Consider the following 14,106-nt stretch of genomic DNA (forward strand, 5'->3'; position numbering starts at 1 on the left):
GATAATCTGTTCCAACCATCTTTCTCAAAGAGTGTCAGCTGGAGCAGGTTGCCCAGGACTGGTTCCAGTTGAGTTTTTCATGTCTCTAAGGATGGAGACTCCAGAACCTCACTGTGCAGCTGTCTCCACTGTTTGACCAACCTCACAGTGAAAACCACATTTATGCGCATCAATAACATCCCTGCTGAGCCTTCTCTTCTCTGGGCTGAACACAGTCACTCCTGTAGGAGATTCTCCAGTCTCCTTATGAACTTTGTGGCCCTTGTCTTGATTCACTGTAGTGTGTCCATGTCTTTCTGTATGGTTAGATTTCTAATGTTCAAGTTGGATAATATATAAATAGTTTCGATTGCTTGCCTTTACAGTATTTTCGGTATTTGCAGGTGCATGTATGAGCTTCTAACAAAGCTGCTCTCCTTGATATCTGTACCAGTCCTTGATAGAAGTAACTATATTTAATAGGAACAAAAATAGCTTTTTTTTTCCTCCCTATTTAACCTTCTTTATAAATTAGAAAGGGAAACAGTTAATGTACATTCACTCTCTTCTTGGTTGTTGATACTCACTTTTCTTTCCTGTATTTTCCTTTACTGTTTGTTAAATCCTTCAAGACATCCTTTGAGCTACTTGCTCTTGCAGACAGAGAAGCCTGCTCTAGGTTGTGCATTTGGAGGAAGATTTCTGACTTAGTAACTATTCCCCACTGATTAATCCACAGGACTTTAATTGAAGATACAATCTTTGATACTAAACCTTATGTACAACTTTTAATGTCCGTTGTAATTTTAGGAGAATTCATCTCAGTTTTGTATATTGGATTTTAAAAATGGGAAATTCCTTCCTGATTTCTTTGAAAGGCTGAACAGCTGGTTGACCTCGCATGACTGAACTTCTGGTTATAACTGATTAGATAATGCTGTGTTAGAGTACGTTTTAATGCTGTTGAACTAGCTGCTGCAGAACTGATCATTTTTTAGTTAGCTTCTATCTGGCTTGCGTCTGAAGCAGGTGCCTCAACAGTAGAGTTTGGCACGCATTTCAAATCTATTTTTCTGGAAATGGGATCAATTATAATAATCTTTCAGTGCATGTAGAACATTCAGGGCATGTTTTTTTATTAGAATAGCAATTTAGCTCTCACTAATTGAAGTTGGTAGGTTCCTTTATAAATTGGATGTCTGTTTTTAAATTCTTCGTTTTAATTCTGGAAAAAAACTCCAATCTGTATTCATGTGCAAAAAGTTAGAATTTTCAAAATGAGTATAGCGCTGCTTTAATTTTCTTTCTACTTACTGGTAATTCTGCCTCTATTGCAGTAGTCAGGAATTTCAAGCTAACCCTAATAGAATTTAATGATCAGACCCTGTTTTCCTTGCCATATTTTCTTCTTCCATAATGTTGTTCCTTCCTCCTATCTAGAAGATGGTGGACTTTAAAAGAACAGGTTAAATGAAAGATGAAGCTCATTTAGAAGCTTCTGACCATCAGCTGCTGCAGAGGACAAAAATTCTGTGCAAAGAAACCTGAAATTATCATTGCCATGATCTGTGTGTGCTGGAAGTGAAAACTCCATCAAACCCTAGTCTCAAATTAACACGAAAATATCCCTGAACACGGCCCAGTTTGGGTCTGAGAACAGTATGTTCAGGGCACAATCAATACCCCTAATAATAACAAGAATAAAAAAGAAGCAAGTCACTCAGTGCTCTAAATTTCAGTAAACTTTGCTACTAAGTGGCACTGAATAAGTGTCTCTTTTTGAATTATTGTTACTTCATTGCTGGAGTATTTGCTTTATGCTTTCAAGACTGCTTAGGCTGAACTACAGCTGTTCTCTGAACCAATTACATTTAGTTTTCCACTGGTTCTCTGTATTCAGTATACTGTCTCTTCAAAGGGAGAGCAGAGGAACACTTTGGATTCAGAAGGGTGCAAAAAAGTTTTTGTTTGATCTGCCTTGGTAGCAGTGTGGGGACATGGATGGTATCTCAAATGTTTCAAAACACAGTATGTGAGAGCTAGGCCTGCCTCCAGTGAGAATTGTTCCTTTCTCTGGTGGTGTTTTCATTAGGTACAGATTCATTTCCAGAAGGCACTGTAACACCACTCTCTGAAAATGCTTCTTACATTCTCCTTGGTTTTTTTGGCCATCAGCCTCTGCCCCTTTGATTTTTTTTTTATTTTTTTTTTCTTCCTCCTTAAAAGACTGAAACATCCATGTTGTTGCGCTGTGAAACAGTAGTTCTTGTTTGGGAAGGTGTGGAACATGTTGCCTGTAGCTTTTGGGGTCCATCCAAACCTACCCTTTTTTATTGAGCTGTAGCTTTAAGAGTGTTGCGGGAGCATGCACTGCCTTGCACTGCAGGCCAGTCCTCATCCTGGCCAAACTTCGTTCTCCCTACATCCTTCTGGAAAGAGATTATGCCTCCAAGTGTTGGCTTATTTCGTATTGCTGGGCATCTCCCTACTCCCATGGGATCCAGCCAGATTCGTGTTTGCCCTTGGATAGGCAGGATATGGATGCGAAGGTGGGAAGAGGATTGTTGACAGCAGGAAATGAGGCCAGGAGCAGCCTGGGTTGTTGTAAGGGTCCTGGGGCAGCAGGAAACCAGTTTGAGTTAGCACTGAAGGCAGGAAGATAGAGCTATGTTTGGAGGGGAGCCTGAGGAATTTGGGTTGGGAGAAAGATACGTGCTAGGTTTTATGTTATATAAGCACTTTATGAAGCATTTAATGGGTATTTGCCTGTTACAAAGAAAGGCTAAAGTATGCGAGCCTGTGTTTAAAATAGCATAGAATTTCAGCTCATTTCAAGGTGCTTTCTATAATTTGAGTCAGAAAGTGTGGATTTTTTCCTCTAAGACTTACAAATTTTTCTTCATTTTGTTTTTTAAACATCTGCGCGATTCCTACTTCTCAGCTTTGAGGTAGGGTAGGCCTGTGTTCCAGTTCTCAGAGTGTCATTGCAGTTTATGAAGGTGTACTTGGGTTAGCTTGTACACAGTTCATTTTTACACTGGTGATTTAAGGTTAAAACTTGCAACAGTCTTAATCCCTGGCATCTGTGACAACTAGCTGGTTGCATTGGTGCTAGCAGATTGGATGGTGTTTGCTGTAAATGAATAAAAACAAAAACCACACACAGAGATAATCTTGTTCTTCAGGTTGAACTCCCACCTCCTGATCTTGGCCCAAGCTCTGCGCTAAATCAGACCCTTAACTTGCTACGGGAGGTTCTGGCATCTCACGACTCATCTGTTGTTCCACTGGATGCCCGTCAAGCTGACTTTGTGCAGGTATAAGAATATTTGACTGCTCTTTAGAGGAGAGGGAAAATAAAAAGTATGTGTAAGTTAGTCTTGGTACTAACACTAACACTAAGATGGGTGAAACCTTAATCTTTTTGGAGCTTTCTACCAAACCTGAGTTTGTAATATGAATAAGATGGGGACTAACAAGGTGGATAATTACAGTACAGTATGGAGTGCTACTCCTAACACAGTATCCAAATTCTGTTGTCCAATTACTACGCCATTAAGTAAATACACCCTCAAGACTGCACAATTACCAATTATCTAATCTGGGTTAGTCTTCCTCCTGCCAGGTTAGGATCTGTTCTTCTCAGCTTTTGATACTTTCCCCATCACTATGGTAGCTGATGACCTGCTAACAAATCCAGTACAAAACTGCTTTCACAGTTGGAAACCCTCATTTCTCTTTATTCTGCTTTGGGGAATAAATATGTGATAGGGACAGACTGAGCTTAGAAGCCTTGTGTGACATGATTTCCTCCTTCTTTTCTCTCTGTTTTCTGTTTTAGGTTCTGTCTTGTGTACTAGATCCACTGTTACAGATGTGTACTATGTCTGCCAGTAATTTGGGCACAGCTGATATGGCAACTTTCATGGTAAATTCACTTTATATGATGAAGACTACTTTGGCTCTCTTTGAATTCACTGACAAACGTCTAGAAATGTTACAGTTTCAGGTAAGCTTTAACAGTCCCAAAAGAAATGAACTAATTACTGATTTTTTTGCAGACTATGAGTTGTGATGTGAACGTATTTATCTTTGATAATGTTGGCTTTGGGTCAATTCTAAATCAAGGAAATGGGATACGAGGTTTTTATCAGACACCATAAGCAAATAGCAGGTACCAGAGCTTATGGTACATGGCAGCTTTTATTTTTAACAGACAAAAAAATATGAGAAGATTTATTTGGTTTGGTTTAGTTGCAGATAAACCCGTATCAGTGGACATCTTCATTATCCTAATCATTTTAATGCTCACCTGCAAACTGTGAGAAGAGGCGAATGGAAGGTGAAAGCTCAGTCAAATGGCTGACTGTATTCCATCATGTAGTTAATACCAGATCATCCTCTAGTTCATACTAGAATATAGTATAGCTGAAGTTACTACGGCAGGCCTTCTTTCTACCTCTTTTTTCTCATTTGTTTGGTTTCACCTGGTGTGCCAGGATAGTAGCTCATCTGTGATACCATTTTGAAATGAAGATGTAGTTTATAAACCATCGATGTGTGAAAACTGAGGCACTGCCTCTTTATAGTTTTGCTACATGAGGATCTCTGCAGGAGAGCTTTTGGAGCTGGGGGGCTTGGAAAAAAGTCACAGCTTCTTATTTGAAGACATCAGCAAAGATTGGCTGTGAGCCATTTTCCACTTTCTACTCCTAATTAGAATTGCTAGCACCTTTTAGCTCTGAAACAAACAAACAGACAACCCTCCCAAACTGTCTAGGGCATTTCTAATTTCCATTATCAGAGTTTCTTTTTCACAGTAACTGTTGCAATTGATTTATTCTTCACATAAGCAGTAGAACTGAAGGTTATGCATTTAATACCATTTACTTTCTTCAAACGCTTTACAAATACAGGAATAGACTGAAAAAATGTTTTTAAGATTATACATAAGTAGGTGATTAAAGTGGAGTGAGAATGGCATATTTAATAAAAGAATCGTTTTTCATAGGAAAAAGAACTCTCTAAGACATTTAAAAATCTCCAAATTGAAATATTAAGATTTCCCTCCTGATTTAAGAAGTGTGTTTTTCTAAACAATTTAGGAAGATAAAAAAGTGAACTCTTAATACATCAGACATGGAGGTCTTACATTTTACTAGAGTTTTATATATTATACATTTTTACTTTTCTTTAGGATTGGAAGAAAAAGAAATGAAATGTGAGGTAGTTATCTTTAAAATGAAGTAATAATGTATATATGCCTAAATACCTTTCCAAGACTACACAAACTAAAAGATGATTGTTGCTGCTGTGACTGAATTTAATGATTAGATTTCTCTACAAAGGGAAGATTATACTAAGAATGTAAAATAAGTTTATGACTTTTTTCATATGAAGATAATTAAAGCAAAATTGATAGCTGTAATTTCATTGTCTGTTCTTTCAGTTAACTTTTTTCAAATACAAGTTTATCAGTATTGAATTTAAAATCATTACTGTTTATGATTTAGTTTCTGTTTCCTTGTGAAAGACTTGCTTATTATAAAAATGCCATTGCTATTGTCAATATTTTCTGTGGGAACAGGATGACTTTTATCACATAGTTTCGAAGAATGATACCAAAATAAAATGATGTAGCAATTTTTAAGATTAGAGATTGAGTATTCTTAAATTTTGGTGCTTTTGAATTTACAAATACAAACAAACCCCTAGGTTCTTCTGTAAGTCAGACATGAAAGAATTTATTTTTTATTATCTGTTCCTTGTAATATGGAAGATGTAAATGGATAAAATATTTATGCTATATGTATTTGTGGTTTTTCCTTGTTTGTTGGTCATTCTTAGTTGTGTTTCTAGACCTTTTAACCCTAGACCTTGTTCTATTTAATTATCTTATGCACGTTTTATAAATACCTTATGCTTAAAATTTCAGATTGAAGCTCATTTAGACACACTCATAAATGAACAAGCTTCCTATGTGCTAACAAGAGCTGGCCTAAGTTACATATATAACTCTGTGCAGCAGCACAAACCAGAACAGGTAAGCTTCTATAATGTACATGGTGAGGAGTTAACTGCATACTGGCCAACCAGAAGAATTTTAGCATTAATATTTTTACAAATTAAGCTTCCTATAAAGGCAGAAGCTTAGTAGAAACTGTTACTGAGAGGCCAAAACTATGAGACAAAGGTAGCTTGCAGCTAGAGATTTCCCCCTGCGCTGTATATTCAGCAAGCCTAGCAGGTATGCATCAGTCCTTCTGTGCAGCTTGTGTGTATGCCATCAACAGTCTCCACACATCACAGACGTCCTGTGCGTTCTCAGAATAACTGTATAGGGAGTTTAATATGCCTCAGAAAGTGCCAGAGTCAAGCTGGTTTTAAAACACAAATACTGAATATGTATACCACTGCCATGACACCTAGAACATACTGGACCCTCAGGTTCCTTCCATTGCATGCTATAGCACCACACGTGGAGTGGATGGATACCCTGCATGCATTAGATAACTACCACTCTTTGCTTCTGTGAAAAATTGGCAGATGCATTCAGCAAATTATTTGAAATAATTTCTTCTTTTGTCCTTACTCATTGCTCTGGCTATTGTAGCACCAAGGCAGGGAGGATCTAAAAGTGAAAGCTTGAGATTCCTTAGAGTGAGCTAAAAGCTGGAATTCAGAGCTCACACTCTTCTCTTCTTGTGAAGCGTAGTTGTTATGTGATAGGTGTTAATACAGCCCCACTTCCCTTCAGCTGTACCAATGTCCTTTTGTGATCTCTTGTGAAGGTGACTAACAGTGTTTCCTGGAGAAAGCAGAACTATGTTGGAGAGGTTTATGTTGTTTCTTCAGCCAATAATTTTGCATAAAGTGCCCAACAGATTTGTATGTATAAAGATGAATAAATAAATTTATAAATAATCTGTTTAATAACTCAGCTTGGTTTCCTATTCATGAGCCTATGTCCTGGTCTAAAACCAACTTAAAATCGACCAGGGCAGATTGTTAATGGAATGTAGGAATTTTAATTTTTTTTCTGGAACACTGAGGGGATGATGCCAGCTTGCAGTTCAATTTTTATTCTAGACCTTGTGGAAGGCTTTTTTGAGAGTTTATCATTTAATGGTGAGGAAAGAAGAAAAGGACTTGTAAAAACATGTGAAGAACTCAGTATTCTGAGTTTTTCATTTAAGAGAGCAGTAGAATACAAATGAACTGTTACAGCATTTCAGTATTGGTATGATGATTCAGTTTCTAGACATTTAAAATATTGTAGCAGGACCAAGTAACAATTTAGTACTGAACTGATTGTAGAATGTATTATTGCTTCCCATTTTTCTATGCTAGTATGACCTTTCCCTCCCTCTTTGACTGCTGATTCTTAGGGTCCTCTTTCAAATTTGCCAAGTATGGATTCTGTGTCCCTGAAGGTTGCAATGGTAAGCATTTTCCAGCTTCATATTATGGTGGTGATGCTGTGACATGGGAACGAGTACTATTAATTATGTGATGTTGTAGATATTCATCTAACCAGCCACACTCTTTAGGAATAGCTAAATTACATGTCTGGGAATAGTTTCTTCATTTGTAGTAATTTGGTCACTTGAAGTAATAAATACATAAATTATTTATGAATGGGTAGTAATAGAATATTAGTTTCTAAGCCTTGAGAAGCAGAACTTTACTTAGAAGAATGCTATCCCATGAGTCATCTTAAATTGCTAAAAGCGAATACTTAGCTCTAATTAGTTTTAATCACCAAAGTTTCGTTTTTGCCTGTGTGCTTTGAAATATAGGTTTTGCTATCATTTATAATTGTAGTCCTAAGGCTTTGATTTTATGCAAACAGCTAAACTCAGAAGTTAGTGCTGGGTGTGTGTCACAGTTATATTTTTTAAGTTGAAAGCTACAATATATTTTAAACCAAATTATCAGCTGATACTTTTTCTTAAGTGTGTGAAGGCTATTTTGCATAGAGATAGCAGTATCACAGTTCAGTAGGCAATGATATATGATCTGTCACTCTTATTGCTTAGCCAAGTTTAGTTTTTTCTGAAAGTTTTAACTGTAAATAAGGCACGCTTATCCAGCACTTGTATACCTCAATGAAAATAAGATATTTTTAAAAAATGGTTTTGAAAAAATTATATGTTGAATCCCTTCTAATTGTGTCAGCGTAGCCAGTTTTCCTCTGTTCAAGTTTTAAACCAGTGATTCTCAACCTGGTTGGATGAACAGAGCTCTGGCACAGAGCACTTAGGAGTTTACTCAGATTTGCATGCATTTTTATCAATATTTCTAAATTTTTTTGCTTAAAGTATCTTCTGTTTACTGTAGTCTTGTAGACCAACAATGAATTTAAGGACTACAGCTTGGGGACCATCTCTTTAAATTATGTAGCTCTGTTATCGACAGCGGTGATAATAATGTCACTTGTATAGTTAGAGAAGAATCCCACTGTTTTATTTTCATTACTTTGTTTAATATTTGCTTGTGTGAACACACATTAACCAGAATTGAACCCAGTATGCTGAAATAAAACCCACATAAACCCCATCTATCAGCCTAATCTTTTGGTTTCCCAGGATTTAAACCACATGGCAGAAGTACTTGCGGGCAGGTTCACCACCTCCTAACTTAACCTGAAACTTCTCCAGCCTTTTAAGTTGTTTATATGTGCTTGCAAGTGCTGTTGTAGTGAAGTCCATACCTCTTGCTCAGTGAAAGGTTCCTTGTTTTCCAAGTACGGAAAGATAATCCCCAAAAAGTTTGTTTGTGAGAACTGTGAGTGACTTCATTAGAAATTTGTAAACTTTCTGCAAGTTTAAATGATGGATGGATGTGGATTTTGGGGCTCACGAGCTTGAGACTATCCATCCAGTATTCAGAAAGGTTGTCATCATTAGATAAAGTTGCCATGGGCAACTAGTTGTTAGATTATTAACAGTGACTCCTTCCCAAAAAGTAAAAAGAAACGTGCAACATGACAACTTGGACAGACCGATTTCATTCTGGAGGCTACTCTGTTCCTTCTGCACTATATAGACTAGCTCTGAATTTCAGAGGAGCATGCATATGTGCACCAGCTGCTTAGGAAACTTGGGTGGGTAATTATGGAAGCTGGATTCTCATTATTTGCCTTTCCACCTGTACTCCTCAGAGTCAGAAACTTAAAATTTTGGTGACAGAGGTGCTGAAGTTAGACGTTTGTTTTGGACTATTAAGTTCTACCTTAGAGCCCAACGTAATACACAAACGTTTATCTTAAATATACGAAAAGGGAAAATTTTATCAAATAAGATAACGTAATTTTAATTTTAATGTAATCGCTTTTCTGTGATTTTTACCTATTTTCATGTAACAGCAAGTTCTTAATGTGTTGATCTCTTACTCTCTTTCCATATTCTCTTTCTGCCCGCTCCACTTCCCATCTCTGTCCCCATGTCCTGTCTCCACCCCTAGGCGCAGTTTGATCGCTATCTGTCTGCTCCAGATAGTCTGTTAATGTCCCAGCTGAATTTCCTTCTGAGTGCCACTGTGAAGTAAGTACCTTGCCTTTGAATTTCTATTATGCCTGCATGATGATCAGCAAGATGAATGTGATTAGGTTTTAGTGGATCCTGATGAGAATTCAGGTTATCAGCTGTCATCATATTTGCATTGTCCTTCAGGTCGCAATTCCATTTCCTTCTGACTCTCCTCTTTTTGAACAAGCAGTGAGGAATATGTAATTCTGTGACTCTCTGAAGTAGTTGCTCTTGATTTAATGGACACCATCAAATTTAATTATGTTCATCTATTTTGAACATGTTCAGGTGTGTCAGGTTTTTGTCAACTTAGTTGTAAATTATTTTAAAACTCTTCTTATAAGCATTCCAAAGACAGATGAAATATGTAATCTTCACTCAAAATTTCTTTTATCCCCACGGCTCCTTCAGGTCTAGAATTTGTCGTCAACTTTGTTGTCTTCTGCTATAGAGTATTGGCATTCTGTCTCATTGAATGTTGTGCTAAGATTACTTTTCACCTTGTATTTTTTTAGTGATTTCTCCTTTTAAGTATGGAAACAAGAACTTTATTATTTATCTCTTCTCTTCTTTTTTTGAATATAACTGAACCTTAAGGCTAGGTAGAGTGCCACAAATTTCTTTCCAATTAAATGTGAACCATATGAAGACATTTTATAGCTCTTAAACTTAGAGAATTATATGCTGCACTGATCAAAAACTTCCCTTGACTCTGTTTTTCACACATTTGTGAAGAATGCAGGTTCCAGAATATATCAGAATTTTAGAGTAGCACATCACATTTTGTGTAATGCAACAAGGTTTGGAGTCTCATTACTAGTACTTGTCTTCAGTGGGTTTGTATTACAGCATCTGGCAATTAGGCAATGACATATGTCAAGGGAAAAATATTTATTGTTGGGAATTCATGAGAATAGGATGGTTCCATTGGAAGGGACCCACAGTAATCATCTGGTCCAGCTGCCAGGTTCTCCTACTCTGTTGCTCAGGTTCTTCTCATCCAAACACATCCAGTTTCATGCCATGTACCTGGTGCATGGCCTGGCCTGGGGGATGTTGGTGCTTTTCAGAAGTTCTCTGGGTCTCTCTGCTGGGGTTACCCTTCTCGCAGCTCAGCCAGCAGAGCTGACCCTGGCGTGCGAGAGCTGTTCTGCTCCAGTGCAAGTCAGAAAGGGTTGCTTAAGCAGCAGTGTCAGTGAAGCATTGCAAATTCTGCTTCTAGGTGTCAAGCTATTAAACCTCTATTTTAGCTCTTGATACTTTTTATAATGTGGGTCTATTTAAAAATCATAATAACAGTAAATGTGTTTTGAAAGGCTCAATTTTTCACTGCTAACACTGAAGCAAATTTTCAGAGCTAGACTTGATGCTACCATAAAGACTCAAACACAGTGAAATTACTTTGACTTAATAATTTCTTCTCTCAGATGAACCAAGTTAAACTGGTCATGTATGCACTCTTAGCCTTATCCCATTGATGAGCTTTTTAAACCTCTCTCAGCGCAATTTAAGCCAAATTCATGTTACCTTGCAACAGTGAGTGGGCAGCTGAGAGGTGAGAGGGGGCCTGTATGAGTATGATTGCTACAGCTCAGCTAATGTGCAGGAGTTTATTAACCTGCTGTAACTCAACCCTATAGGTCAGGTTCTGCTCCAAATTAACAACAAAAAAAGGTCTGTTAGCCTCTTAGCCTTCGTATAGCTTTGAACACAAGTAATCCTTTTGAAGCCAGCAGACCTATTTACAGAGATGCATGCTTGTAGAATCAGGGTCTTAATATTTTCTCTAGTAAATAAAATTTCAAAATACAAAAGTTTCACAAAATTCAAGCAAAGCATTTAACCATTACTACAATTTTAATATCTGGCTACAGTAGTTGAAATTTTTAAGTTAGTTTTGCAGATGTTTTGCGTCAGTTTTGAGGATGTCTTCCTCAAAATCCCATGGTTGTGGCCCATTCTTCCAGCAGTCAAGCTGGAACCCAGGAGTTGTTTGGTTCTCCAGATCAGACCACGTGGTTTTGATAAGGGACCGGTGTATTATATTCTCACTGGCAAGATCATTTAAGCTTTACAACTATGAAGAACATTCCTTTCCAGCATTTGGCAGTGCATGCTCTTGTCTTTCAAATTCCTTTGCTCATTTAAAAAGTTTTATGCTATTTCTTTATGTATTTTTGGTCTTGAAAAGCTCTTTTCATTTCTGTTGGATCACAGAAACTAAATGCTGGGATGACTATATTTAGAAAGTCCTGCCATTTGTGTTAGTGATAAAATGTATCATGTTGTTATGGCAACTGAAACCCTGTGTACTGATTAATGAGACTGACATTATGTGATGGAAAGACTCATTTGATGCTGTTCAATCCTCTGGAATATTTTAATGAACTTTTCCTTTTAATTTATTATTATTTGGTGCAATACAGTTAGTTTTATACAAATTCTGTATGCAATAATTTCTTGAAAGATTGTCATGTTACAGTAGCTTAGTGATCCCAGACTGCGTTCAGAGACAGTTGTTTTACCCAAACACCTTGAATATATTTCCCTTATAATAGTGTTTCTAAATTTGCTATTAAGGCCAGTCTTTTTTTCAGGTATGCTAATAATCTAGTGATACTGGCAGTTGATCCTGTGTATCGAAAAGCTGGATACTTTGCATCAGAATAAAATGCAAGTTTTTGTCTCTTAACCTTCTATCTCAGAGCTTCCATTTCTTAATATTTCCTGAAAAGACGATATTCAACGCACTTGGTCTTTGAGATTTCTTTACCTTGTCAGTTCCCAACAGCTGGTAAATTCAGCCCAGATTTTAGTGGCGGCAGTTTTTGTGTCTTTGTTCCTTTGCTGCACGTTACAGCAGGGCTGAATCTGGATTCGTGGTTACCTTGGTTTCCTCAGCTTCTCCTGATGCTCCATTTGCATGGATTTGGCCGTAAAATAGTTGTAACTACTATTTATGATAGATAAAAATGCATGTGCAGCTGTAAACACGTCACCATGGCGATTAAAGTAAACTGATTCAATGGGCAATGTAAAATAAAAATATTTGTTTGTCTTAAAAACAAATTAAACTTTCCAGTTAAATTTAGCATCCAGTCTCCATGCATCGTTACTCATTTAGACCCAGAAAAACATCAAGATACAGACTACATAGCATTCCTGATAAAAGGCTGTAGCAGTTTTTAAATCTCTGACCACTACCATTTTCAGCTTTTCCTTTTTGACCAATGGTGGAATCAGGAGCCGTCAAGATAAAGCGAATAGAGTGTATCTGCTGGTAGATGAAAAAAAAAGTGTGTCTTTACAAAGAACAGCAAGAAGCCATGGGAGGTAGAAGGTAGATCACGAAGATTTTCAGTCTTTTAAAAGATGCAAGGGAGTGCAGATGAAGAACTAATGTATGTAAATTAAATCCTGCTATTTTTCTCATGATTGCAGAAATAAAGAAGCTAATTTCTTGGTTATCGAGATCGTATATGTGAGTTTATCTGTGTATGATACAAAGAGATGAAGACGTCTTTTGTTTTAAAACATTAAGCTGTTTTCACAGTTGAAGTAAAAGGGCTTTTTAATGTAACTGACAAGGATTTTTAATGTGTATTTTTAGGGTATATCTTTAATTATTTGTACGTAGCACAGTTATATTCCCTATGATTTGCAAATTATGTTTTTGTTTTGTTTTTTAGAGAGCAGATAATAAAGCAGTCAACAGAACTGGTCTGCAGAGCTTACAGTGAGTTATACGCAGCTGTGATGGATCCTTCAAATGAATATAAGGATCCAGAAACCATTCTACACAGATCTCCTCATCAAGTTCAGGCACTCCTTTCATAGTCTTACTTCCCCCAGATTTATCAGAATCCATAATTCTGTATTTGTTGAGTATTTGCATCGAGTTATTTTGCTGTTTTGAATTTTCATATGTAACGGTATAGTTAAAATATGGAGGAATGCAGTTTTGTTTAATCTGCTTGGCGGAAGTCTAGCCTTTCCTGTGTCTTTGAATACCTTCTGTAGGCCAGAAAATAGAATATAGATTAAAAATACTTTAATGTATTCCTCTAATGGAAATGAACCTTGACAATTTGCAATCTCTTTGAAAAAGGGAGTAAAGGAGAAAGAAGCTTTTTCCTTGCTGTACATAATCCTGTCAACTGGAGATTGAACCAGTGCCTCTTATGACCTCACCAGTATTTTTGTTTCCTCTTTCCCCTGTTCTTACATTCTTTTTCTCAGCCTATCATCAGTAAATGCTGATAACTGTAATTTTAATACAACTGATATACTTTGAATGCCTCAAGTCCATCACTTTAACAGCTCATAAATAATTTCAGTAAATTTTAAGCTGTTTTTCAAATTCTATTGATTAAATCTTTGGGGCAAAAAATTATGTGCTTTTTTGGAATCCATTATCGTTGTTGCTAGTTCTGGTATTTTCTGTAAGAAAAAGAAGTACTTGAATTACACGCATGTACATAACGTGGTTTAAAATTAATCATGTAATTTTGTTTTACTGGAAAGATTTTGTTTTAGTGCAGTTGTTCTGTAGGAATCCTTACTGAAACTTGCAGATCTCTTCAGGCTGTGAACAATA

At 36.8% G+C, this 14,106-nt stretch overlaps 1 protein-coding gene across 1 annotated transcript in view; it reads left to right on the forward strand.

The window, feature by feature from the left end:
• Positions 1-13,899, forward strand: part of COG6 (component of oligomeric golgi complex 6) — a 38,039-nt gene extending 24,140 nt beyond the window's left edge. Inside the window, exons 11-16 of the mRNA XM_010185481.1 lie at positions 3,165-3,296; positions 3,821-3,988; positions 5,915-6,022; positions 7,368-7,421; positions 9,445-9,524; positions 13,199-13,899. Of these exons, the coding sequence (XP_010183783.1) occupies positions 3,165-3,296; positions 3,821-3,988; positions 5,915-6,022; positions 7,368-7,421; positions 9,445-9,524; positions 13,199-13,346 (690 nt within the window). The 3' untranslated portion in view covers positions 13,347-13,899. The remainder of the gene's footprint in view (positions 1-3,164; positions 3,297-3,820; positions 3,989-5,914; positions 6,023-7,367; positions 7,422-9,444; positions 9,525-13,198) is intronic.
• Positions 13,900-14,106: the final 207 nt, after the last annotated feature.

The sequence above is a fragment of the Mesitornis unicolor genome, unplaced genomic scaffold (genome assembly GCF_000695765.1).
Source record: "Mesitornis unicolor isolate BGI_N332 unplaced genomic scaffold, ASM69576v1 scaffold12125, whole genome shotgun sequence".
Taxonomy (NCBI): domain Eukaryota; kingdom Metazoa; phylum Chordata; class Aves; order Mesitornithiformes; family Mesitornithidae; genus Mesitornis; species Mesitornis unicolor.